Source organism: Rhinolophus ferrumequinum, chromosome 20 (genome assembly GCF_004115265.2).
Source record: "Rhinolophus ferrumequinum isolate MPI-CBG mRhiFer1 chromosome 20, mRhiFer1_v1.p, whole genome shotgun sequence".
Lineage (NCBI taxonomy): Eukaryota > Metazoa > Chordata > Mammalia > Chiroptera > Rhinolophidae > Rhinolophus > Rhinolophus ferrumequinum.
The window spans coordinates 14,477,834-14,502,935 of NC_046303.1; the positions used below are offsets into that span (position 1 = coordinate 14,477,834).

The 25,102-nt window shown below is 51.9% G+C and overlaps 4 protein-coding genes across 5 annotated transcripts in view; all 4 read left to right on the forward strand.

Moving 5' to 3' along the window:
- Positions 1–1,674: 1,674 nt before the first annotated feature.
- On the forward strand, positions 1,675–3,588 carry HOXA7 (homeobox A7). The gene is made up of 2 exons (XM_033088090.1): positions 1,675–2,185; positions 3,174–3,588. Exons 1-2 carry the CDS (start codon positions 1,807–1,809, stop codon positions 3,491–3,493), a joined length of 699 nt encoding a protein of 232 aa, XP_032943981.1. The 5' UTR covers positions 1,675–1,806; the 3' UTR covers positions 3,494–3,588.
- Positions 3,589–5,849: 2,261 nt separating this feature from the next.
- HOXA3 (homeobox A3) overlaps positions 5,850–25,102 on the forward strand; it is a 46,912-nt gene continuing 27,659 nt past the window's right edge. Inside the window, exons 1-2 of one of the 2 annotated variants that reach the window (XM_033088076.1) lie at positions 5,850–6,114; positions 18,413–18,514. The gene's annotated coding sequence lies outside the window, so the exon portion shown is untranslated. Of the gene's footprint in view, positions 6,115–18,412; positions 18,515–25,102 lie in introns of those variants that run through there. The other variant, XM_033088080.1, reaches the window with a different exon arrangement.
- Positions 10,452–13,064, forward strand: HOXA6 (homeobox A6). The gene is made up of 2 exons (XM_033088089.1): positions 10,452–11,109; positions 12,620–13,064. The coding sequence occupies exons 1-2, from the start codon at positions 10,668–10,670 to the stop codon at positions 12,877–12,879; spliced, it is 702 nt and encodes a 233-aa protein (XP_032943980.1). The 5' UTR covers positions 10,452–10,667; the 3' UTR covers positions 12,880–13,064.
- Positions 13,175–17,524, forward strand: HOXA5 (homeobox A5). The gene is made up of 2 exons (XM_033088082.1): positions 13,175–15,509; positions 16,502–17,524. Exons 1-2 carry the CDS (start codon positions 14,615–14,617, stop codon positions 16,750–16,752), a joined length of 1,146 nt encoding a protein of 381 aa, XP_032943973.1. The 5' UTR covers positions 13,175–14,614; the 3' UTR covers positions 16,753–17,524.

Genomic DNA, 25,102 nt, shown 5'->3' on the forward strand with positions numbered 1-25,102 from the left:
TCCGCCATAAAGGACATCCCGGATATTGCCACCCCCCCCCCCCACCATGGCCCCTGTACCTCCAGGGGACACCACCCTGGCCCCACCTGCCCCGACAGCCCCCCGGATTCCCCATCTACGCCCTAGGGCTGTCCACTAAGCCAGAGCTGGGCCTCCGTTGCATCCGGGTCTGATCCCTCCTGCCGCCTTTTGTGCTCCTAAGACCCCCTGAGAGGGTGCGGTGAACAGGGCGGCCTGGACCCTCTGAAAGTGATGGGAAGCGCTTTGTACAGGAGGAACCAAACTCTATAATTTAGAGGAGAATTTCCGGGGCAATTCCATTGTGAGGTCGGGTTTATGGTGTGCAATCGAGCTGAGCAGTAAAAGTCGTACTGACCTGGCAGCCGGGCTTTCTAGAGTGGCCTGGGCAGTTTATGAGGCGTTTAGGGGAAAGCTTTGCCCCACCACCCTCCAGGGAGCGGTGGGCGGCAGGGGCTTTGGCTGTTCCAACCCTGCGCAGTGTTTGGAGGCTTAGGAAGGTAAGCTCCACCAGTTGGGGGCCTGGATAGGAGGCAGTGAGACCACAGTGCGCTCCACTCTCTGCGAGATCTTCTTTGGAAAGGTGAAGCCGCAAGAACTGGGTGGCATTTTGAGAGGGGTCTCCCTATTTGTCCTTGGGGTCTCCAAAAGAAATGGAGATCTATGTGGGCTGCAGTCCCCAGGCACCTGGGCCCCCCTCCTCTCCCAATTGGCTCTAAAGCCAGTTTGCTCCCCTGCACGCAGTCCCATGAGTAGCTGCAGAGGCCCAGAGGTGGTCCAAGTGAAAGCTACTAGAAACCTCAGGGTGCCAGGGATACCTGGAAAGGTGCAGGGCCTGAGGTTCCTTCAAGCTGGGGAAAAGAGACTTGGTTCCCCTTCAGCCAGTGAAAAGCAAGGGTTGTGGAAAGGACAAAAGAGTGTCCAGCCATTTCTCAGGCTGCCGGAGGCCAGTCAGGTGCCCAGGAGCGAAAGTACAGAGCCTGAGGAGGCAGCGGTGTCCAGGAGGAAGGGGAATCCCACGTTAATAAATCTGTTGGCAAATGAGGCTCATTAATAGATAAATACTTCACTGCTTCCTTTAGGGCAGATAAACAGTGCGCGACTGATTAAGGAAAGGAAGCCAGGAGACCTTGACTTTATTCGAACCACATGGTTCCAGTTTGCTGTGGCGTTCTCGTTGCAGCTGGAAGCGAAGCTGCGCCGGTTCCCTCCTGGATGGGAGTAAGTCGGCCTATAGCCCGCTGGACTTGGGTGGGAGGAGATTTACCCAGAGCAGAGACTTGTCCACTCGGTCACCATGGGGCTTGCGTGGGAGAGTAGAGCCCCTCGCTGGGCTGGGTCAGTGGGCAGAAGAGGGGCAGGGGGGACCCACAGGCTTGGTCCACGGTTCAATAATAAGCAAGAACGGGCTGCGCCCGGCCGCCCCCGGGTGGCCTCTGCAGGCTAGGCGTCCAGGTTGGCAGCCGACTAAGCGCTCCCACGGAGCCTAGGGTGCTTTTTTCCCCTCAGGACGCCAGGCCGGCTGGGCGCGGGCAGATTCGTTGGCTACATATTTGAGCCTCTTCCCCTTCCATTCTAGGCTGCCGCGGGCCCCGCGGAGAGAGACCACCTGTGAGGGCTGCTGAGATTGGCGGAGGCGGTCATGTGGGCGGTCACGTGCTGCGGCGAGCTCCGTCCAAAAGAAAATGGGGTTTGGTGTAAATCTGGGGGTGTAATGTTATCATATATCACGCTACCTCGTAAAACCGACACTGAAAGCTGCCGGACAACAAATCACAGGTCAAAATTATGAGTTCTTCGTATTATGTGAACGCGCTTTTTAGCAAATATACGGCGGGGGCTTCTCTGTTCCAAAATGCCGAGCCGACTTCTTGCTCCTTTGCGCCCAACTCGCAGAGAAGCGGCTACGGGGCGGGAGCCGGTGCCTTCGCTTCGACCGTACCGGGTTTGTACAATGTCAACAGCCCCCTCTATCAGAGCCCCTTCGCGTCGGGCTACGGCCTAGGCGCCGACGCCTACGGCAACCTGCCCTGCGCCTCCTACGACCAAAACATCCCCGGGCTCTGCAGTGACCTCGCCAAAGGCGCCTGCGACAAGGCGGACGAAGGCGCGCTGCACGGTCCGGCCGAGGCCAATTTCCGCATCTATCCCTGGATGCGGTCTTCAGGTAGGCGCAACCGCTAGGCGGGCCGGGTGAGCCGGCCGAGTGGGAGCGGGGAGAACCGGGCTGGGGAGCGCGGAGCTAGGAGCCAGGCGGCTGCAAGCCGGCGGCCCCTTGACTCCTGGCGGCGCTGCCTTTCTGGTTTTAATTAGAGCCGAGGCGCCATAGCGTGGAGAGCCCATAGCATTGTATGTAAATGAGGCTCGTAAAACTTTTTATGGCCCAATTAATGGGTTCAATCCTCGTAAATTTATTTAACTCCATTTGCCTTGGAATTTTAACATTAAGTTTGTTTGTTCGCTATTCCCCCTCTCTTTCTCCCTCCCTTTCTTCTCTCTTCCTCCCTCCTCCTTTTCATTTCAGCCTGGCTTTTCTTTCTCAAAAGCAAGGAGAGCCTAACCCTTCAGGGCCCCCTCACACGCCCCTGTGCCATGGTCCATTTAAAGGCTGGGGTAGGTGTGTGTGTGGGGGGGTGTCAGGAGCGGGAACAGAGGGTCGGAGTGCCCTAGGAAGGTCCGGGGGTGGGGACACGGGCTGCTGGGGAGAGAAGGCGCCCCTGGAGTGCTGGCCGCCCTAGGGTCTCCCACTTGCCTAGCCAGGCGGAGAAGCGGCCCTGCTCGTCTTTGAATGGCAAAAGCGCAGCGTCTCCCACTTGCCCACACTCTATATTTACAATTTCTCTTTGTCAGAGGGAAGCAGGACATTGTGAAAGCCTATCCGGCTGGAAAGGGCGGTTGTAAAGTTGGGATTCTGAGCCTTCCCTCCTCATGGAGCTGCCTGCGTGTCTGGCACCGCAGTTGGGGTCTTCCCCTACCACTCCCGCTCCTCCCCCAGCTCAGTTCCGGGGCACGGTGCGGAGGGGGGACTCGATCCAGGGTCAGGGCCGGGATGAAGGTGCGAGCTCTGGGACAGCGGCCTAGCTAATACACTGTCCTGTCATGTCCTTGTTGGCTTGTCTGTCCCTGTGTCCATGTGTCCATATGTCTGCTTGCAGGGCCCGACAGGAAGCGAGGCCGCCAGACCTACACTCGCTACCAGACGCTGGAGCTAGAGAAGGAATTCCACTTCAACCGCTACCTGACACGGCGCCGCCGCATCGAGATCGCCCATGCGCTCTGTCTCACCGAGCGCCAGATCAAGATCTGGTTCCAGAACCGCCGCATGAAGTGGAAGAAAGAGCATAAGGACGAGGGTCCGGCCGCTGCAGCAGCCCCCGAGGGCTCTGTGCCGGCTGCTGCAGCCACTGCCGCCACTGCCGACAAGGCCGACGAGGAGGACGACGAGGAAGAAGAGGACGACGAGGAAGAGGAATGAGGGGCCGCCTAGTCAGGCCCTTGGCTGCACCAGACACTCGGAAAAGCGTCTTTAGAGACTCACCGATTTTATTTACAAAAGTGGGAAAAATAAAATGTTAAAAAAAAAAGTCCCCAACCTGTACCCCATTACCCACTCCAGCTCCCAACTTTTCTGGACTGAGCAGCCACCTAGATGGGGTCCCCTTGGGGATCCCCTCTGCCTCCGAGGACCCCCTGCAGACACCCTCCTCAACCCAAGGCCGGCTGGCTCTGTGCTGGCAAGGCTAAAATACTACCTAGCACAGGCCTCGGAGAGGCACTTCCAAACTACCTATGGGCCCAGCCCCAGCGGGCCTCCACTCCCAGGAAGCCCAGAAGTGTCCCAACACTGGCAGGCACCTAGCACCTCCCCCATACTGTCAAGGACCTGACTCTCTCAGTACTACCTACTTGTCCCAAACTACCTATTTTGTGCTCACTGGCTCACCTGCTACCTAGTGCCGGCCCCTCCCAGGCCAGGCCCCTGCTGCTTGCGGCTGGCAGCCTTTGGGGTTCCTGAGGCTGCACTGAGAAGGTGCTGGGGTCTGGGGACCAGGGCATTGGCTTCTATTTAAATTGAAGAATAATTTATTTATTCCAAAGCATTCTAAGTGCTGCAACCTAGAATCCCTCCTTCTCTGGCCTGGGTACCCCAAGTCCAGGCCCATCCCCCACTTCTGGAGGGGAGCATTCCTAAGCTAGCTGCAGAACTCTGAGTTAGCTTCTGTTTGGTAGGACTGCAGAGATGCTCCCAGCCTCCCTGCCCCTTCCTGGCCCCTGTGTCCTACTGCCCAGCCATGTTGAATGACTTTTCCTACAATAGCAAATAATGTATATTTGAATAAGATTTTTTTGTCATTTATATAGTCTTGGAGCTCATTTGTAGGGCAATGTCTTGACTTGGGAAGAATGTGTTAATGGGGTGACTTTGTAGCATGGTGTGTTGTCTTGAGCTAACGCTATAGCAGGTGGGGAGAGCTAATGCCCTCCACAGTGCCCTTCATCTCCTCTGTCGTCCTGCTTCCCCCTCATCCCTCTCAGCTCCTGGGGTTCCAGGAAAAGGAAGGTATGCTTCCAGTCTTGCCCAGCTAACTGTGTTTTATGTAACAGAAAAATAAAGATGCTTGGTGACAAAGAAACGTGGACTGCTTTGGGGTGGGGAGGGCTGCGGCAGAAGGTGAGCATGGCTGGAGAGCAAGCCCCGGCTCTGTGTGTGTATCCAAAGAGACTTTAGAGAAGCAAAAGTGGAAGGACAAATAGAGTCCAAGTGTTGGGTGTTGAATTGCGTGTATATGTGTGTTGAGTCCCTTCTTGTGTGGATTTTGTACGTGTGGATTTGTATAGGTATATGTGTACTTCTTTTTGTACGTGTATTTCTGTGTATGTCTGTATTTTTACACGAGTCCATAATTGTATGTATTTCTGTGTCCGTAATTGAGTGACCGTGTTTCTGTGTGTAAATAATTGCATGTATTTCTGTGTCCATACTTGAGTGTATGCGTTTCTGTGTGTCCATAATTGTGTGTATTTCTCTATGTGAAATTTTTTGTCTGGTTTTTGTGTGTGCGGACAAACATCTTCCAAATCCCTTGAAAAGGGAATCTTCGATGGATACATTGTATTCTATGAACCTCCTTAAAACCCTCCATAAATTCCATGACCGAACCCAAAATCCGCTCTTTCCTCGAAGGTTGTGGGGTGGGCTTGCAAAGGGGTATCACTCTGCGACTGATCCCGAATTCTCCATGAGCCCTGAACCTGGCGTCAGGCTAGGAAGTGCTTTTCGGGGCCTCTGACGCAGCCGCTTCACCCCGCATTCAGGCCAAGCAAGGGCGCCCCACTGCAGCTGAAGGGTATGAGAAGGGGCAGGGGCCTCAGACCCAGGCTGCAAGCCTCGGCAGGGGCGTCTGGGTGCCGGGAAAGATGAGGGGCTGGGGAAGGGGCCAGGGGCGGTGGGGACAGCGCAGAACAGCGTGAGCTCGGCGGGCGAGGACCTCGACTCCAGTCTCCTGCCTGGGCTGGACCCTATTCTTATTGCTCTTTTAATAAAACCCGGCCCAACTGGGTCTGTAAAACCTGCGGCCCCAAGTCGGGGCGGCCTCCGTGGTAAGATGGCGCCCGTGCAAGAGCTGCCTCCTCTTAGAGATGGGGAAAGGGTCATAAATCCGTTGTTGTTTATGAAAATTTACAACTTTGCAATACAACTTTATGAGTTGTTCGGCCCTTCCATTGGCCGCTGTCGGTCATGTGGATGGAAACCGTGAACATGAACTTTTTTATAATTTCCCTTGCGAGAATAGAGCCGCATTCTTTTGCTCCACTCGGTCCTGCCTGCTTCGGAGCTCTGCCTTCCAGCCCGGCTCTGCTGCGCTTTGTCCGGCGATGACGAGCGAGAAGAGGCCCGGGGCCGGCCGGGCCCAGCCGCTCCCGCTGGAGGTGGGGCGCGCTCATTTCCCGGCGCCGCGGCGGCCGCTTTGCAACTCGCAACCTGGCTAATTTCCTGCGTCCTCTGGCACCAGGAAGGAGGACGATTCGTCTCTCCGGGCTGCCCAAGCGACAGCTGTCAGAGGGGCAGGAGCTTCTGGGAGCAGCCATCTGAAGGTGAGACATGTGGGGAGACAGGAGCAAAGGTGGTGAGATGGCAGCCGGCGCCGGCGGCGGTGGGAGAGGGCACCCAGGGAGGCTTTGAAGAGGGGTATACTCCCCATCACCCACACTCACCCGTTCGCCCCCCCATCACGCACTACAGCCACCACACACACACACACACACACACACACACACACACACACACACTCCCCTCCTCCCCGTGGCATAGAATACCCGCCTTCCTGTGGCACAGCGCCCTGGCACGGGGCAGGAGAACTGAGGTCTCTCTCCCCTTCTCCAGCGACCTGCCTGCGCCCCAAAGGAAGTGCCCCTGCACCCTGCGTTCCCGCCAGCCTCTCGGGTTTGGATTTGTTTTCTTTTTTTCATTCATGACCCAATTGGTTCGACTGAATTGGGGACAGTTTCCGACCTGGGAAGGTGGGAAGAGGTGAGGGCAAAGTGAAGTAATTAATTAGTCGACAGGCGTTTTTTAGCATCAACATAGCACCTTCCATTCCGTGGGAACTGGTTTCCGGAGAGGAAGGTAGAACGAGGGGAAAAAACCAAAAACTTACTAATTCAGCCAGAGTCTTCTGCTGATCGCCTGCTTCCCTCCACGCGATTTTCCGATGAGAAGGGTGTCAGAAGCGCGGAGGAGAGGGAAGAGGTGCGCGGGTGGAATTCTGTGTTGGAGGAGAGGATGGGGTTAATTGGGTGTTGCTTGGCGGGAAGTTTCGGTGCAGAGGATGGAGTGGTATTATTGCGTGGGGCAGGGGCCCGAAGCTAAGGTTGAAGGGGGACGCAAACCAAGTCTGGGAGATAGGGGGGCCCCCCACCCGCCTTGGCGCAGCGGGGTGGCGACCGTGCGCCCACCTTCCGGGAGCGGCAGGAGGACTGTGGAGCCGCCTGGGCGGAGGGGGCCGCGAACGTTGGCTTTATATTGCGCGGTGCCACAGACCGCGGTTTGTCCCGGGTGTCTCTCGGTCAGATTTGCCCCGGGAGCTTCCTGGGATAGCGACAAAAAACCGCCCTGAGGTTCTGGGCTCGAGTTGTTTTTGTTTGTTTTTTGGTTTTGGTTGTTGTTTTCCCACCTTAAGACAATACCTTGGTGTGAATTAGATATTTAAGAAGGGGCTGTGGAGGTTCGGGACGCCCGCGGGTGCTGTGGGTGCGCTCAGGGCGGATAAAGCGGCGTATTTGCATCGAAGGGCCGCGGGCGGCCTGACTGCGGCTGCCGCGGGCAGATTATTTATTGCGACCGCGCCGGGCGCTCGCTGCTGCCACGCTGTGGCCGTCGCCGGGACCGACGCCAGCCGCAGCCCCGCGTCGTGCAGCCAGGCGCGACTGCTGCGCGGGCCCCTCAGAGATTCCGGAGGAGGCCGAGGAGAGGGGGGCGAGGGAGGACCTGAGGGGCGGTCTCCCAGGGCCTGACTGGCCCGGAACCTCCCCCGCCTTGGCCACCTGACAGAAGCTGGACGCCCGACTAGACTCGGGTCCCCCTTTCCCCCCAGCACCATGGAGACTGGTTGCACAGGCCGCCTGGCACGTCATGGTTGATTCTATCCAAACTGCGTGTCCCAAGGCGCCCTGGGGGCGCACGCTGGTTCGAGGAACGCGCCGCTTTGGGATTTTGAAATCAGAGAGACCACTCATAGTCCTGAGGCCTGCAGGCCTGTCTGGCTCTGAGGAGGATTGGCTATGGCAAGGAAGGTGGGCTTTGGTTCCAGGCGAGGGCCTGTGACAGGCAGAGGCCGCACCTGTATGCTGTGGGTTCTGGCCTGGTTTAGAGATCCGGGCGGCTGAGATGGCCTTCAAGGTTCCCCCACACCGGCAGGCCACCATTCAGCCTGGCGAAAGTCGAGGAGCTCAGTGGGCAGCCCAGGGAAAAGGCGGATTGTGGGCCCTGCTTGCCATCCCATCCCCCTTGAAGAGCAGCTGAAAGGTAAGTGCTTTCTGCGTGGCTTTAACGAAGAAGAGAGAGCTCTGGTGGCCATTCTCACCGTCCCAGGAAAGGCTCTCTCCACAGTCTGGGGCTCCTATTCTTGCCTGAGTCAGTCTCTGTCTCTGTCTCTGTCTCTCCATATATATATATATATATATATATATATATATATATATATATATATATATATATATATATATATAATGAAAAATAAATTTGGGCGGCTGCCAACATTATATGTACCAGTCTTGGCTAACATAGAGATTTCAATTTAATCAATTTTTTTCCATCTTAGTGCCTATAGAAGCTAGAAATATAATGGTTTTTTTGGCTGTTAGCTGAGAAATCAAATTCTCTTGTTGGCTGGGACCATTATTAGATCGAGAATCCAGGTCAAAACATAACAAATAACAGTAGTAAACTGCCACCAGCCCCAAAACTGCGGGACATGGAGGAATGAAGCAGAGATTATAAATGTAAACATTTATCAATATCTCCAAATGTTTTTTCATTTTACATAATAATAACTTGCTTGAAATCACTGTCATCTGATGGTCTTGTTTAAGAAACAATAACTCAAACATGATATTCTTGGAACGTAGCTTTAAAAAATAATTCCATTTTTAATTTTTGACTCTTGAGGTTTCATTTTCATCTACCAGATCCTTTCCGTGAAGAAATACAAGGGAAATGTTAAATTCTATCCTCTCCTGCCAGGTCCTTCATTATATATGCAAAGGAGAAACTTTCCCGGCTTAGTTTTATTGGGTGCAATCACAAGGTTTCTGGGCACAGTCCCCAGAAGGTTGGCAACAGCCGCTTTCAAGGGTGCACACTAGGCTTTGAGGAGGCCGGCCTTAGCCCAGTGCTTTCCCATTTTTTTTTTCTCTTTGGGGGAAGTGAGGACAAGAGAAAAAATCGAAAAGCAAGCAAAAAATTAAGGAAGTTGTTGCTGGATTCCTAGGGGGGCATTGCCACCCCCCAAGTCCTGAACTCCTTTCTCTGTATTTGCCAGAGTTTTACAGATCTTATAAACACCCTCCAGAAATGCAACCAAATCGTATAAATAGTCTTTCTTCAACCTCCACAGAACTACTAATTCAAGGGGTTTTACAAGCCCAACAAATACAGTCATAAAAATGCCATTGGAAAGATATCACATTTTACAAAATGAGATTGATCCATGCGCTGTAAAAGTCAACTCTCTGGAAGGCACACCTCTCATCCAAGAGAGGGGAGCCCAGGACAGGCTTTTCATGTCCAGTCTGGGAAAGGCCAGGCCTGGGACTGCGGTAAAAGCAATTCAGACGATTTCCTGGAGCCAGTGAGACAACTGGTCCCCATTCTGGAGCGACTGCGGGAGGCAGGCCCTGGACCAGTCCTAGGAAAGGCAGGAAAGAAGACACACCCCAGGACACTGTGGGGCGTGGGGATCCCCAAAATCAAGCACATCAATTATCCCTCAGCCTTGGGCCCAACGGAGCTGCCCTCTGTGCCCGGCTGGGCCAGGGACGCTGGGTCGCCTGCACCTCTGGAATGAGAACAGAGATTCCACATCTGGATCTTTCAGTTCTGAGCAGTCCAGGTGGCAGAGGGAGATTCCAGGGGCGCTGGGCAAGGGGAGCATGTCTCACCGCTGCCTTCGGTGCTCATTCTCACGGCCACTCTTCTGCAGGTCCCTTTCTTGTTGAAACTAGTGATTTCTGGCCTCTCGGTTCCTGGGTTCAAACGCGGGACGGGGGCGCACAGCTTGTGGGGGTGCTTTGAGGCTAGGCAGTCGCTGGCCATTGGAGGGGAGCGAGTGGGGACTCAAAGGAGACGTGTTGTTTGTGGGAGGAGGGGACCCGCGGGGGAAGAGACTACGTTTGGCCGCGTTCTGGTCAGCTTCAGGTGAGCCTTCCGCCCTCAGTGGCTGGCAGGCCCAGGCCTTTGGTGGGAGTGGGGAAGGAGAACAGGAGGGGATGCACCGATTCCTAAGGCGCAGGAATAAGGAGAAGGAAGCTCAGGCCTGGTTTCTCAGATCCCTTCTCTGGCTCCGGAACCCGAACCCCAGGGTAGGGGAGTGCAGGGGGAGGGGCAAACTCAGGGCCTTGCCGGGAGGACAGGCCGCACAGAGTAAAGCCATTCTTGTCACCGCCCCCCGACCCACCCGCCAGGCGTGCGGCTGTCAGGTTTCCTGTTTGGAGGTGAAAACCAGCAAAATCTAGTAAGGCAAAAAGGGGAGGAGGAAAGAGCGGGCCTGGCGGGCCTGGCGGGCCTGGCGGCGGCACGAATACCCCTACCCGGGCCTGATCCGCACGCCTCTGACCCGGCAGTGCCCGCGGTTGGCGTTCGGAAAAGGGAGCCGGGCGGGCCGGCTGTGCGCGCCCATTAATCTGCTGGGCGGGCGGCGGGCAGGCGGGCTGGGGGCTGTTTGTAACTTTGCTGCCTCGGTCGCCGCGGTCCCCGGGGAGCGGGCTCCGGCGCTCGCTCCCATTGGCCACCGCCGCGTCAGCTGGTGCGATTTGCTGCTGTCGCTTTTGGCGTTCGGCCATCCAGAAACAAACCAGTTCGATGACTACTAATAGTTATAGCCAGATGTACTAATACACAACAAATCACAGTCCTGCAGTGGGGCGCGCAAATGAGTTCCTATTTTGTGAATCCCACTTTCCCCGGGAGCCTGCCCAGCGGCCAGGACTCCTTCTTGGGCCAGCTGCCCCTCTACCCGGCCGGCTATGACGCGCTGAGGCCCTTCCCGGCCTCGTACGGGGCGTCGAGCCTCCCGGACAAGACGTACACCTCACCTTGTTTCTACCAACAATCCAACTCGGTCCTGGCCTGCAACCGGGCGTCCTACGAGTACGGGGCCTCGTGTTTCTATTCTGATAAGGACCTCAGTGGCGCCTCGCCCTCGGGCAGTGGCAAACAGAGGGGCCCCGGGGACTACCTGCACTTTTCTCCCGAGCAGCAGTACAAACCCGACAGCAGCAGTGTGCCGGGCAAAGCCCTCCATGACGAAGTCACCGACCGGAAGTACACGAGCCCCGTTTACCCCTGGATGCAGCGGATGAACTCCTGCGCGGGTAAGGCATTACCCTGTAGCCCCCCAAAGAGGGTAAGGCATTGCCCTGTAGCCCCCCAAAGAGGGTAAGGCATTGCCCTGTAGCCCCCCAAAGAGGGTAAGGCATTGCCCTGTAGCCCCCCAAAGAGGGTAAGGCATTGCCCTGTAGCCCCCCGAAGAGAGTGGGAGGCGAGGGGGAAGGAGGCAGGGAGACAAGGAAGGAGGAGACAGAGAAAGTCGACAGAGGAAATAGAAACACAGAAGGAAAGAACGAACAAAGTTTATTTTGGCTTTTAAAAGAGATATTTTTTAAAAACCCCAACCCATTCCCAATGGGGCAATCAAGCTGTGGCAGAGTGAAGGCATGCCACTAGTGTCCATGTAAGGTGACACCTTAGGGGAGTGTGTGGGGGTCACTGCCATACTATGTGAGACCCCGTGACAGGGGCAACCTGAAGAGAGCTAGGATGGATGGGACAGAGCACCTGCCCACACTGCACCCTGGTAACACCCTGCTCAGGTTCCCAAGTGGAGATGGCTTTCTTACCCATCACTGATAACTCCCTTTCACCTGCAACCCCTTCTCCTTTCTGCCCTTCAGAAACCCATAGAGATAGAGGCCCTCATATGACCTCTTCCAGGGTCTCCCGAAAGCCTTGGAGGGCCACATCCTAAGGCTCGGTATTTTTTCTCTTTTCTCCCACCCCTCCTCCCCCTTCCACTCAACTGCTCACTTACAGCCAACTGCTGCCTCCTTTTGAGGCCCTGCCTGAGTCTCATACACCTAGCTTGGGGGATCCCCCCACCCATGGGCCACTTTGGCACCAGAGCAGATAGCCCATCACAGTCCTACATTTCCAGGAACCCCATATGGCCCATAGCTCCATCTCTTTGCCCCCTGTTTCAAAAAACTCCACAGGGACTCCTTGGAGCAGGACAGAACCTAATGCGGATTTTAAAACTTATGGTATTTTGCTTTAAAATCCACTTGTTTTTTCAAGGGAGCTCTGCGTTTCTGAAAAGGGCCATACAATTGGGGGGGGGGTTTAGAAAGATTTGAGAAGGCTGACCATTTTAATTTTCCAAAAAGCGTGTTGTTGAGGCTTGACTAGGGCTGGCCACAGTAGCATCTTCACAGAGATCTGTGTGTGAATTCGAAGTGTCTAGCCCGCTCACACAGTGTTCCACACCCACCACTCCCACACACACACACTACACTCCCACAAAAACACGACCTAAGTACCGCGAATTAAGAATGCTTATTGTATTCTTTTGCTTGTAATGCTTTCTTACAGAGAAGATTTTTCAAAAACAGTAACTTCCCACCCCACATTGTTTTAGGTGGAAAACATCTCGCGTGGTATGAAATAATCTTCTCCCATCCAGCCGACTTTTGGCCCAAGATGTAGTGGGAGAGGATGGAGTGGAGGCGGGTTGTTTCCAGTCCAGAGGCCCGGGGGCGCTGGGTGCGGGGCTGACTGGTTCGGCTACCCGATCCTGGTTTACTGGCGCCTGGCCATTTCTGCCCGCAGGTGCTGTGTACGGGAGTCACGGGCGCCGAGGCCGCCAGACCTACACTCGCTACCAGACGCTGGAGCTGGAGAAGGAATTCCACTTCAACCGCTACCTGACACGGCGCCGCCGCATCGAGATCGCCAATGCGCTCTGCCTCACCGAGCGCCAGATCAAGATCTGGTTCCAGAACCGCCGCATGAAGTGGAAAAAGGAAAATAAACTCATCAATTCCACACAGCCCAGCGGGGAGGAAGCTGAGGCTAAGGCGGGCGAGTAGACGCCTGGGCAGGGACCAGGCCAGCGCTACAACCTCCCTTGGCTTCGCCCCCTTGCCTTTGCCTGCTCCCCAACTTTTCTCCCCACCTGCTCCCATCCGTGGGGCCCACGCAACTTCAGGGGAGCCCGGAGCTTTGCAAACGCCTGAGCATTTATTTCTTACCAAAAAAAAAAAAAAATGAAAGAAAGAAAAAAAGAAAAGAAAGAAAAAGAAAAAACCACACACAGCCAATCCCAGCGGTGGAGCAAGTCGCACTGCATGCACCCACAGTACCACTCTCCAAGGCTGCCCAAGCCGGCTCCGGATCCCAACGCGCGCCCCAAATTTGTCTCCGGCTCTTGTACAAGCGCCTCTACGCGCCCCTGAGTTCGGGCCGCGGGGTTGCTGAAGAGGAAAGAGCCCCGGGACCGAGCCCCTTTTGGTGTCTGGGCGTTTTGGCCTCGGTTCCTAGCCATCAAGTCCCGGAGGGCACCACCAAATCGACTCCGGCCACTGCAAAGAGGGGGCCTAAAGGCTGGGGCCCCAGCACTGCGGTGGCCTCCGAGGCAGCCCCCAGACAGGAAGAAGCGCGAGGAACAAAGGGGGCCCTGAGAGAGCCTTCGTCTTTCGGCCCTGCGCGCAACCGTCCGTGGAAAAGAAGCAGCCTCAGCCGAGCCCAATCAACCTGGGCGCGGGTGGAAGTTTACATCCCCGGGAGCGACTGGGCTCCCGAAGGATCCGGGCTCCGGATTCCCGCTCCTTGCCTCCGACAGTGCCGGTGCTGCCACCACAGCAGCTTTCAGGACCTCAGGAGGGGACCAGGGCCATGGGAGCGGCAAGAGTTCTGGTTTCCAAACGTGCCAGGGGCGCCTGCGACGCTGGGCCTCCAGCGAGAAGATCTCCCCATGCCTTTCGGCTATATTCGTGGTTTACTTTCGTCTTTCAGATCCCAGGAAAATAACTACGGAGATACTAGGCACTGACACGAAATGCTTCCATTAGCGCCCTCATTTTACTCCTGGAGGTTTAAGCAAGACCCTAATAACTCGGCCCACGGATCCCCAGCCCCCAAGCGGCTTCTGTGGCTGCGGGGAGCCTGGCCCACTCGCTGGGTTCACAGAGAACCCTCCGACTTGGGGCCCGGGTGGCTAGAGGAAAAGGACCTAGTGGTGAAGATTCTCCTGGCTGGATACTTAAAACAAATCAAATAGCAAACTAACGACATGAAAACCATATTTACACGAAAGAAAAATCGAACCTGGTTATAAAAGTGTATGGAATTTGACCTCGCCTCGGAGAAGCACTACACAAAAGCTATCTTTAATAGACGCCTGTCATTTAAGAGCGGCAGGGACACTGCCCCTCATGCGCTCGCAAAAACAGAGCCATAATTGTAGCTGCTGCTGTGGGCAGGATTTATTTCTCCAATTGGCTAAATGGCCTCCCCCCTTCCCCGAAGGTGATATCTGTATTTTCAAATTTCAGAGCTGCCGGCACCACGGGCAGAACCGACCCCAAACTCGACACAAAAATAAGAGGGGCTACACAGCGGGGAAATAAAGTTGTTGTAAATAAAATCCAAGTCACCATCTCCCCCCAGTCCTCTGCATCCTCGCCGGGCACGCGATCGGCAGCTGACGGCCTCACAATTGGTACATCCTAATGGAACTGCGAGGGAAATGCAATAATTTTGCCATAATGGGCTGTAACCTCAATTCGACCCCGGCCCTCGCAGCCCCGGGTCGGAAGCGGAGCGATGCGCCCTGCCTCCAGCGGGTGGCGCTCGAGTCCGACTGAACGGCGGCGGCGGGCGGCGGGCACGCGCCGGGGGCGCGCGCGCCACCCCTCTTGCCTCCACCCAACTCCCCCATTAGTGCACGAGTTTACCTCTAGAGGTCATCAGGCAGGATTTACGACTGGACAACAAAAGCACGTGATTCGAAGTCGTACCCCATATTTGGGTGCCTACGTAGGAGGGAACCAAGTACATGTCCCAGTCATTTCCATAATTCATCATAAATTGTGCAAGGGTGCTATAGACGCACAAACGACCGCGAGCCACAAATCAAGCACACATATCAAAAAACAAATGAGCTCTTATTTTGTAAACTCATTTTGCGGTCGCTATCCAAATGGCCCGGACTACCAGTTGCATAATTATGGAGATCATAGTTCCGTGAGCGAGCAATTCAGGGACTCGGCGAGCATGCACTCCGGCAGGTACGGCTACGGCTACAATGGCATGGATCTCAGCGTCGGCCGCTCGGGCTCCGGCCACTTTGGCTCCGGGGAGCGCGCCCGCAGCTACGCGGCCGGCGCCAGCACGGCGCCCGCCGAGCCCAGGTACAGCCAGCCGGCCACGTCCACGCACTCGCCTCCGCCTGACCCGCTGCCCTGCTCCGCGGTGGCCCCCTCGCCCGGCAGCGACAGCCACCACGGCGGGAAAAACTCCCTGGGCAACTCCAGCGGCGCCTCGGCCAACGCCGGCAGCACCCACATCAACAGCAGAGAGGGGGTTGGCACAGCGTCCGGAACCGAGGAGGACGCCCCCGCCAGCAGCGAGCAGGCGAGCGCGCAGAGCGAGCCGAGCCCGGCGCCGCCTGCTCAACCCCAGATCTACCCCTGGATGCGCAAGCTGCACATAAGTCATGGTAAAGCCAGCCTTTTCCTAAATCCACGCGGCCGCGGGGGCGCGGCACTCGGTCCCCCTCTCTCCTTTACCGCCCTCTCTCCCTCTCTCTCCTGGTCTCGCCTCTTCCAGCCCTCTGGAGCCTCTCCCCGCGGATCTCCTTCCCTGCCTTCCTCCTTCCTCCTTCTCTTCTCTGCGGCGCCCAGCGCTCGCAAGTGGGGGTGGGGGGCAAGGGCGGATAGCCAGGCAAGTTTAAACGTTGAAAGGGGGGAAAAGGAAAAAAAAAAACAACATGTCGAACCCCAGCGCCTCGGAACGCGCTCCCGGGTCAGGCCAGCCGAGCAGGGCGCAGAGAGGTAGAGGATGGCAGTAGGGGCCGTGAATCGGGCTTGTCAGGGCGGATAATTTATGAGGAGGGCTACGCTGGGGAAACAGCGTTACTAATTAGAGTCCCCAAAAAGGGGCTTGGGGGGGGGGGAATAATCCAGGCGACAGCCGGCGGGATTCTGAAGTTTGGGGCAGGAGGGAAAGCAGGAAAGGAAAGGGAATAAAAAGAAAGCAGGCGCCCCAAGCGTGCAAGCTGGAACAGGAGGCGGCTCGCAAGGCTGGAACTTTAAGGGAGGGTGACCTGGAGGCCACTGGGACGCTCAGAAAAGGGCCTTGCTTTGGTGGGTTTCTGAGCGGTAGGCAGCTTCGGGGGGCTGTGCACCCCGCCTCGGGGAGCCTAGGGCAGGGCCAGAGGGCAAGAGAAGGGTGAGGGAAAACCAGGCGATTCTCCGGGACGCGGCTCCAGCCTCGGATGGGCCGGTTGTTCCCAGAGTCAAAATCGTATTGTTTTCTCTCTAGAAAGGAAGAGGGAAGGAAATTCGGGAGGGGTGGGCAGGCGAGGAGGGAGGACTTGTTGAGCTTTTCTCCCCTCTTCCTTGCTCAGGACCCTGGCTCTTCCAGCTGGCGGACTTTTGGTATTCAGGGGTTGAGGAGTTGGTGGCTAAACCGCTGACTTTTCTGTTGCAGACAACATAGGTGGCCCGGAAGGCAAAAGGGCCCGGACGGCCTACACGCGCTACCAGACCCTGGAGCTGGAGAAGGAATTCCACTTCAACCGCTACCTGACCCGCCGAAGAAGGATTGAAATAGCACATGCTCTTTGCCTCTCCGAAAGACAAATTAAAATCTGGTTCCAAAACCGGAGAATGAAGTGGAAAAAAGATAATAAGCTGAAAAGCATGAGCATGGCGGCGGCGGGAGGGGCCTTCCGCCCCTGAGTATTTGAGCGTTTAAAGTACTGAGCAGTATTAGCGGATCCCGCGTAGTGTCAGTACTAAGGTGACTTTCTGAAACTCCCTTGTGTTCCTTCTGTGAAGAAGCCCTGTTCTCGTTGCCCTAATTCATCTTTTAATCATGAGCCTGTTTATTGCCATTATAGCGCCTGTATAAGTAGATCTGCTTTCTGTTCATCTCTTTGTCCTGAATGGCTTTGTCTTGAAAAAAAAATAGATGTTTTAACTTATTTATATGAAGCAAGCTGTGTTACTTGAAGTAACTATAACAAAAAAGAAAAGAGAAAAAAACACACAAAAAAGTCCCCCTTCGACCTCGTTTAGTGCCAATGTTGTGTGTTGCACTCCAGTTGTTTAACTGCATGTGAGTGGAAGTGTTCCTGTCTCAATAGCTCCAAGCTGTTAAAGATATTTTTATTCAAACTACCTATATTCCTTGTGTAATTAATGCTGTTGTAGAGGTGACTTGATGAGACACAACTTGTTTGACGTGTAGTGACTAGTGACTCTGTGACGAAAACTGTGACTCCGAGCGGTGTGTCCCTGCGTGCCTTTGTAGGACCCTTTGCACGAACTCTGGAAGTGGCTCTTATAAGCGCAGCTTCAGTGATGTATGTTTTTGTGAACAAAGTTACAAATATTGTCCAAGTCTGGCTGTTTAAGCAAACTGTGATCAGCTTTTTTTTTTTTTTGTATTTGTTTTTAAGGAAAAAAAATACTGACTGGAAACAAAAAATAAACTTTCTATTGTAAGTTCTCTTAGTCTGGTTTGTGCCCAATAGTGCGCTGCTCTTTCTGCTCTTCTGTCTGTTTGTCCAGTCCTGGGAGTGGGTGAGTCTGAGGCCACCTGAGCAGCCTGCCTGTGCAAGGAGACCTCAGACCAACACTCTGACCCACCGCCTCCTTAACTACCTCTGACCCATCAGAAAGTTCAGTGCAGAAGGTGGAAAAGCTATAGAGGTGGTTCCAAAGCCTGAGTCCAACCTGCCCATCCCTGAGGAAACCAAGTTAACTTGCTGGGTACAAAAAAAAAAAGAAAAAAAGAAAGAAAGAAAAGGAAGAGAGAGCAAGAAAGAAAAGCCCAGGGCTTTGTTAGCGGCCCTCGGGGCCCACACAGATGCTGCCTCTCTCCTAAGGCCATCCTGGGCCTCCACTTGAAGAGGTTGCTATGCCAAGTTGTGGTCCCCAAACCTTCTTCCCCAGCCGACACAGGCACCCCTTCCCACTCCTCACCCTGAACCCAGTTGGCTTCTTTTGCTACAATTAATTTGCTACAAATGGAAGGTACTTACCCCATCTTAGCTCGATTGGGAAACTCCTCAGAGCAGCTAAAGCGCAACTAGAGATTTGCACATTTACCGACTGCTTACACTGATGCCGTCTTTCCTTTTAAAAGTTATAAAACAGTAAACTTTATAAGCCCCAGTTCCGGCTATATGACATTTGGGTGCCAAATGAATAGGGTTTTGTCTATGAATTAGATCGTAAAATCATCCATAGCACAGACAGATCGGCTCACTGGCTATAAAACGTCACGTGGGGCCATTAAAGTAAGTTTTATGGTTTTGGGGAGTTGACATCCAACATTATATACCACATAACATATAATCTCACTGACGCTGGACTCCATTTGACTCTTTTGCAGGCTACGTGTGCCGCCTGGTCATTCAAATTGTCAATTTTAGGTCCAGAAGTGTCCAAACCACAAGTTCTCAAAACTCTGAAAAATGGCTCCCTTCGAGTTAAGGTAAGTTCACCTCCTGAGCGCTTTCAAGTTTATTTGTACTCTGGAAACTTTCTTCCTCGATTTTTCTTTTTCTATTTCTCTGGTGCAATAACTCAGAGGTTGCCTCTGAATTCAAAAGGGGAGAGCAAACTTTTCCTCTGCCTCCCTGATCAGAGCCAGGAGCCTTCTCTGCCGAGACAGCACGGTGAACAGCGCCCGTAGCCGCGCTGCATCCCCAGGCCTAACTTTAATTGTTGCACCACCGCGGATGTTAATGACTTCCGCTGCTCTCGCCGGCGTGCAAATAGATGATTTTGTGTGCGAATGAGCCAGTGTGTGGAAACTTGGCAGGGCCGCCTCCCATTCCCGGGCTGGCGGGTCCCGGGTCTTCCGGGGTCGCGGAGCCCTGGGGTGGGGGCTGGGAGACGGTGGGGCGCGGGGGCGCGGGCGCCGAGGACCGCGCAGTGTTTGGGAGTGCTTGGAGTTTGAAAGAAAGGCCCGGGCAGGGCCGAGGCGGACTCTGGCGGGATTCCTTACGGGGCTGTGGCAATATGTCTTCGCAGGCCTAGGTCTTTTGGCAGCACTGAATTGAGGCGGCTGCCTTCGGGGCAGTGTTTCAGGCTGGCTGGTGAGAACTTGAGGGTGGCAGAGGCCCGCGAGGCGTGGGCCGCACCTCCAGGCTGGGCCCCTAGGTTGCTAGGCCGAGGCCAGGACGCTAGCGCCCAAAGGACGCTGGGGACCTCGGGTCCCCACTTGGGGGTAGGGTTCACCACCCCCTCCCCCGCACCCGGGACCAGGCCCTGAACCTTGCAGGCCTGCACGTTCGTTTTATTTCGATGGGACTGTTCTCACCCGCCTGTGAGTCTGAAGCAATAAACTTTATGGCCGGATTTAACTTTAGTGTTTGAATCCCCAGGCTAAATGAAAGGAGTTAAAGCGCTTTCTTTTCTTCCGCCTTGCCTTTCTTCTCCCTCTCTTCTTTCCTTTTCCTTTCCTCCTTTGTAGAATTAAACCATCTACCTACAAGACCCTCAAAAGGCAACACAGGCATCCCCCTAGATAACACTAAAGATGAGAGAATTTTACTTCCCCTTAACATGCAGGGGAAATTCTTCCAAACTGTGCCCTAAAGTTTGGGGGGAAATCGAGGTGTCTTCAATGCCCAACTTAAAAGTCCCCAGAGCCATTAGATTGTTTTCCCTGACACGTCATAAAGGGTAGTTTAGGGAAGAAATCGGTCGTTTGTCATTAGGAGATTTCCGCCTATCTTTTGTTAGCTGCTCTTTCTGTTTGATCCCAGGAAATTTACATAATCTATGATTTCCAAAACAGTCCCCAATATTGCACCAACGGGTGAGGTAAGGTGAAATGAATTTTTCCTGGGTGCAGTTCCAGCTTGGCCTCAGTCACCCCCTCTGGCCCCAACCCCCCACATTCTTCAGTGGCAAAGCTGTGGCTGGGGATGCTGTAGCCTTTCCTGGGGTCTTTCTCTGGATGGGCACCCACAAGGGACCCACCAGAGTTCCCCCTATCCCATCTGAGGAATTAAGTCAGATTCTCCAACTCAGAAATGAAACAAAAAATGGGATCTTGGGTCTCCCAATGTTTTTTCTCCTTAGGAATTGGGTAGTTGTCTGCAAGTGCTAATTGGTTAAGATATATACTTAACTGCTTAAAGTGAAAAACTTTAAAGTATTAATTTGGAATTTCAACCAACTGTATTGTGCAGCGACCACTTCCACTCAACATAAGTCCAACAGATGTCCCCAAAGTCAGAGGTCCAAAAAGCAAAACCTGGGAAGTTTTTGAAAAATCGAAACCCTCCCACAAGTCCCACTTCTCTTGAATAATGAGTGGCAAGGCGAATCCCTGAACTCATTTTGTGTAACCTGTTAAAGTGAGCATTGCTGCTTCAACACTCAGGAGAATGTGTCTGTATCTTAGTGAGAGCCAGAATAGAAACTCTCTTTGGGTTCTCTTTTATGATTTTATGCGTCTGTGAGAATTCTTGGAGTCTTTGTTTTGCTGCTAAGAGTTTTGAGTTCTTTATTGGAAAACACTGGGTGAAGGTTTTGTTTTAGTTGCTCATTTGGTGATCTTGCTTGAGTGATTTCTTGGTGACTAAAATTAGTAGCAGAAAAAAGAGTGATTGGGCTGCTGGCAGGTTCACTTGAGTAACTTGCCTGGAAGAAGCAGACACCCTAAGTCGGTGGCCACATCCCACCCTGGGGTGTGGAAATGGGCAGAAAGGCTGTTGGACCCATGTCCAGCATCACAATATAGAGAATCCTTCCCATGATTTAGGAGAACTAAAGTCTATAAATATTGTCAGCTTGCTTATTTCTGGCTCTTGTCATCTTCATAAAACTTTAGAGTTTAAAGAGTGGGCCAACTCATATGGAGTTAAATGACTTTTAAAAAAATACAGCATTCAGTCAGACCTATGTGAGACTTATTGGCAGGATTTTTTTCTTGGTTCCTATTTTCATAGGAAGCGTAGTCAAGAGCATGGCTGGTTCTCTGCTCATTTTGTAGGTAAGTTATTTTTTTCGCCTGCGTTCTTTTGGGTTGTTTTTGCAGAGGAACTTACTTAGAAAAAAATCTCTGTCATTGAGGGCTTTATGAAGACATCCAGCCTCAGCCAGTGGCAGAAGTGTCTGTCTGTGCTCCTCGGCTTGTAAAAGGAGAAGGTGTCCGAAATGTGCAGGGCCCGGTTTGTTTCTACAAGCTGAAGAGACAATATTTCCTGAACTATAAATATAATAGGAAGCTTCTGGTCACACTCACTTAGGGGTTTGTTAGGGTTTCCATGGTCTAATTTCACAACATTATGCCAAGATTCCTTTTCTCCTGTTCTTTCCCCTGCTTCATTGTTGGTGGCTCTGGGAGAGCAAGACAGGATTTTCTACCAGAAACAGAGTCACGTTCATTTGTTGAGACGTGAAGAGTATTATATCCAAACAATTAGTAGGGGGTGAGCAAATTACATCCTGAAAGATGGGCTATTACAGAGGAAAACAATCCTTTTAACTTAAAAGATGCCCTTCAAAGCCTCTCCTCTGCCGAAGCTTGGGAGTCTGTCTGAGGTTTGCCCACCATGGAGAGTGCAGACCAGTGTGGGCTCCATCCCTCTGGCTTCTAAGGCTGAATTTCTTTCTAGTCAATGACAAAACTATAAATGGGGCTTCCAGACAGGGCTAAGGGGGTCAACCTAGGCTCCCGCCTATATAGGAGTGGGGAGCCACAGTCCTTGCCATTCTAAACCCCAGAAATGGAAGATCTGCCTAGGTTTGTTTTGTTTGGTGTTTTTCACAAAGAAAGCTGTCCTTCTCCCACCAGGTCCCCTCCCCACAAACGGGTCTTTTCAATAATAATATTTGTTATGAAGGTTATTGGGTAATTATTGCGATTTTGTGAAGCAGCCCTTGCTGGAGGTGAAGTCTGTCATCGCCTAACAAATGACGCCCGCGCAGTTCACTGCCGGGTTAAGTAAATGCAGAGAAGATAAATCTGCACACCCTAGGAATCGCCAGCAGAGCACGCTTTAGTACAAGTTCACAGTCAACTCGCCTGCCTGGGCCAGCTTGCCCCACAATTAGGGCTGCGTCTTTATTTTTAAATAAAGAAAAAAATGTCTCCAACTTCCATTACCTGCTTTCTCCCCATCTTCTTTTTTCTTTCACTTTTTGTGAGGTTCCCCATACTATGCCACATTTTCCTTGTAAAAGTAATGACGAGTTATTTCAAAATAATCTCATTCCTAATTTAAGTGCTGACAAAAAGAGGTAGGAGGCTCATTTGACAGGAAATAGCCACGAACACACAAAAATATCTAATGCACCCTCTTATTGAAAAAGGCAATGGCAGGAGAAGGGTGTCCCTGAAATCCTGTGAGGAGCCCTTCCCCCGAAAGAAGAGGCCGAGCTTTGTATATCTTTGTGGTTAGTGAGTTGCAACTGCAGGTCAAAAAGTTGAGGGTCAAAAGTTTACGTTGTGCAGCACTCTTCGTCATCTGCCCAGACAGAGTTTGATGTCAATGTTAGAGCTGCGATCTTGACTATCAGCACAAAAGATAAAATGGCTCGGAGTGACGCGTGTATCACGGTATGGACTCCAGGTGAACCCTAGTGGTTGAATGACCTCAATTACGGAGAAAAGGATAGAAAATTCCTCTTTTCAAGAGTAATACATGCTGTATTTCATCTTGAATTATCGCTCCCGCTCTGAGGGAATAGCAGCAGGTAAATAGGCATAGATTACTGAAACACCAGCACCTTAGATGTTGGAGAACCAGGAGTCTGTGGGTTTGTCACAAAATTAAAAAGCTCAAAACTCATCACTGGACCTTTAAGAAATAATGTAGCAAGTTTCCAATGTTTGTCATCCCTTCAAAGGCAAGAGCATGGGTAGGAAACTTCCTTTATTTGAAAATGTTGATTGTAATTGGCCAGTTGTTTTCTTTTTAGTACATATAATGATCCCTAAAGTATGTGAGAACAAGGGTAAACACAGGCACTTCTTGCAAAATGTATTCTTTGCAATTTTCAAACACAGAATGGTTTTTTCTGAAATTGCCATCCACTTAAATGCAAAGAGTTTTTAGAGATGGGAAGGGGAAGGAGGAAGTGGAAATCTGCCCCCCTCAAAGGGACAGGATTCCTCCACCCCTCCACCAGTGAGAAAATGCTTTTTGGAACCATGAAAATTTCCTGAAGTTGGAAATTTTTCATTATGTTAATTGTTAACCCTACACTGAATGTAAGAGAAATGCTACAATCTATAAGTGAATAAACTGGAAAGAATATACCATTTGACTAGGAAGGTGGAATCCACAAATGCTAGACCACTGTGACAGATTTCTATTCTCCAGAAAGTATTATTTAAAAATATATTTGGAATAAAAGCTAAGGAAAGGGGAAGCAAGCTAAGGAGGAAGGGTGGGAGAGTAGAAAAGAAAGGAAACAGTGTGTTAAGGAAGCCGACTGGAACCATGCCTCCTGTGTGAGTTGCAACTGGAGAGCATATATATATATATATATATATATATATATATATATATATATATATATATATTTAGCTGTTAAGTGTTGGTGCCATTAGAATCTATTTTCTGGAGAACACAGTTCCCTTTTCTATGTATTGATCTTTAAGTAATCATTGTAGGACAGCAGAGAAGAGAAAGATGAAAATTTGTTTCTAGGTTTTTCTGTTTAACTTTAGAGATAAGCTAATTCAACTACTCAGAATGTTGACTCTTGCAGGGATGTTTAAGATCATCCCAATATATTCTGGTTGATTGGATTTGCTGGTGCCAGGTCCGTTCAGTAGTAAATATTTCCTAAACACTGCCTTCATGCAAGTAATCAGATTGCTTCCACTGTGCGATGTGTAAAGTTTTCACTCTGGCCAAGAGCTTGAAGCCAAATGGGGGTGTGCCAGATGAAAATAGAAGAAAGGGAACAACTGTGGTGATTACAGTTACAGCAGTGAACACTTCACCACATCTGGGCTAGCGAAATGAGAAAACTGAAACCCCCTCTATAACTTACCAAGACAATTATGTGTCTCTCTGTTAGAGAAAAATTTGTTATTGTATTATTGGTTAAAAATGTTCCACGCCTTAGAAACATGTTAGGTTCAAAAATCACAGACACCTTTTAGCTAGTTTTTACAGTAAAAGGTACCTGCAGAAGTTACTGCTTTTAGTACTTACTTTTTTATTTGGAAGATTTTGATCTTTAGGCCTCTCATACAAGCCTAGTTAAACTTCATGTGTAATCCGAATATAAATTTCAATCCTTATGCCTGGGTCCTGTACATAATTATAAACTACTACAAGGAAATTACCCCCAAACAATTAATTGGTCAAATGGCTGATAAAATATTGCTTCTCTAAAATCATACTCCTAGTGTAGGTAGGGAGAAGCCATCAAATACCACTATCAGGCATTTTGAAATTCAGCCATCCCCGTGTGCGCTCCAGAGATGTGTTTCAGATAGAGAACAATCAGTCTGGGGGACTCTCACTCTAAAGAACAAAGGACAAATACAGTCAATACATTCCATAACGTTTACATTTCCTTTGCTTTCCCCAAGTTGGTTTTCCCTGAGAAGGAGTGACCTGGGCAAAGCACCCTGCTCTCTAAAAGACACTGTATAGACCTTTTAGAAGCGCAAAGTCCAAGGCCGAGGTGAACTTCAGGTCAGCGCGTCTAACAAATATGAAAATGTCGGCTGGTGAAGGGCGCGCCTTGTGATTTAACAAAGACTGTCAATGTGTAAGATTAATAAGAAACAAAATGCACACGGTGTCACTGTTCGGTCACTTTGAAACTTGGGACAGGGTTGCATTCAAGAGGAAAGGCTGTTCCAAATATATTCAAAATGATTCAAATCAGATTCAAACTAGACTGCAAACACTGCCTTCCTCTCGCCCTCCCTCTCCCTTGGACTCTCTTCGCTCTCCTTCTCCATCTGGGATTCGAGGACATGATGAAAAGTTATTTTACTTAATGGGATTTTAAGAAAGCTTTTGTTGGGAATATATGTTATCACTGCACGTGGAAATGAGCAAATGCGCTTACCAGTTTCCCAAGAAAAGGATAACGC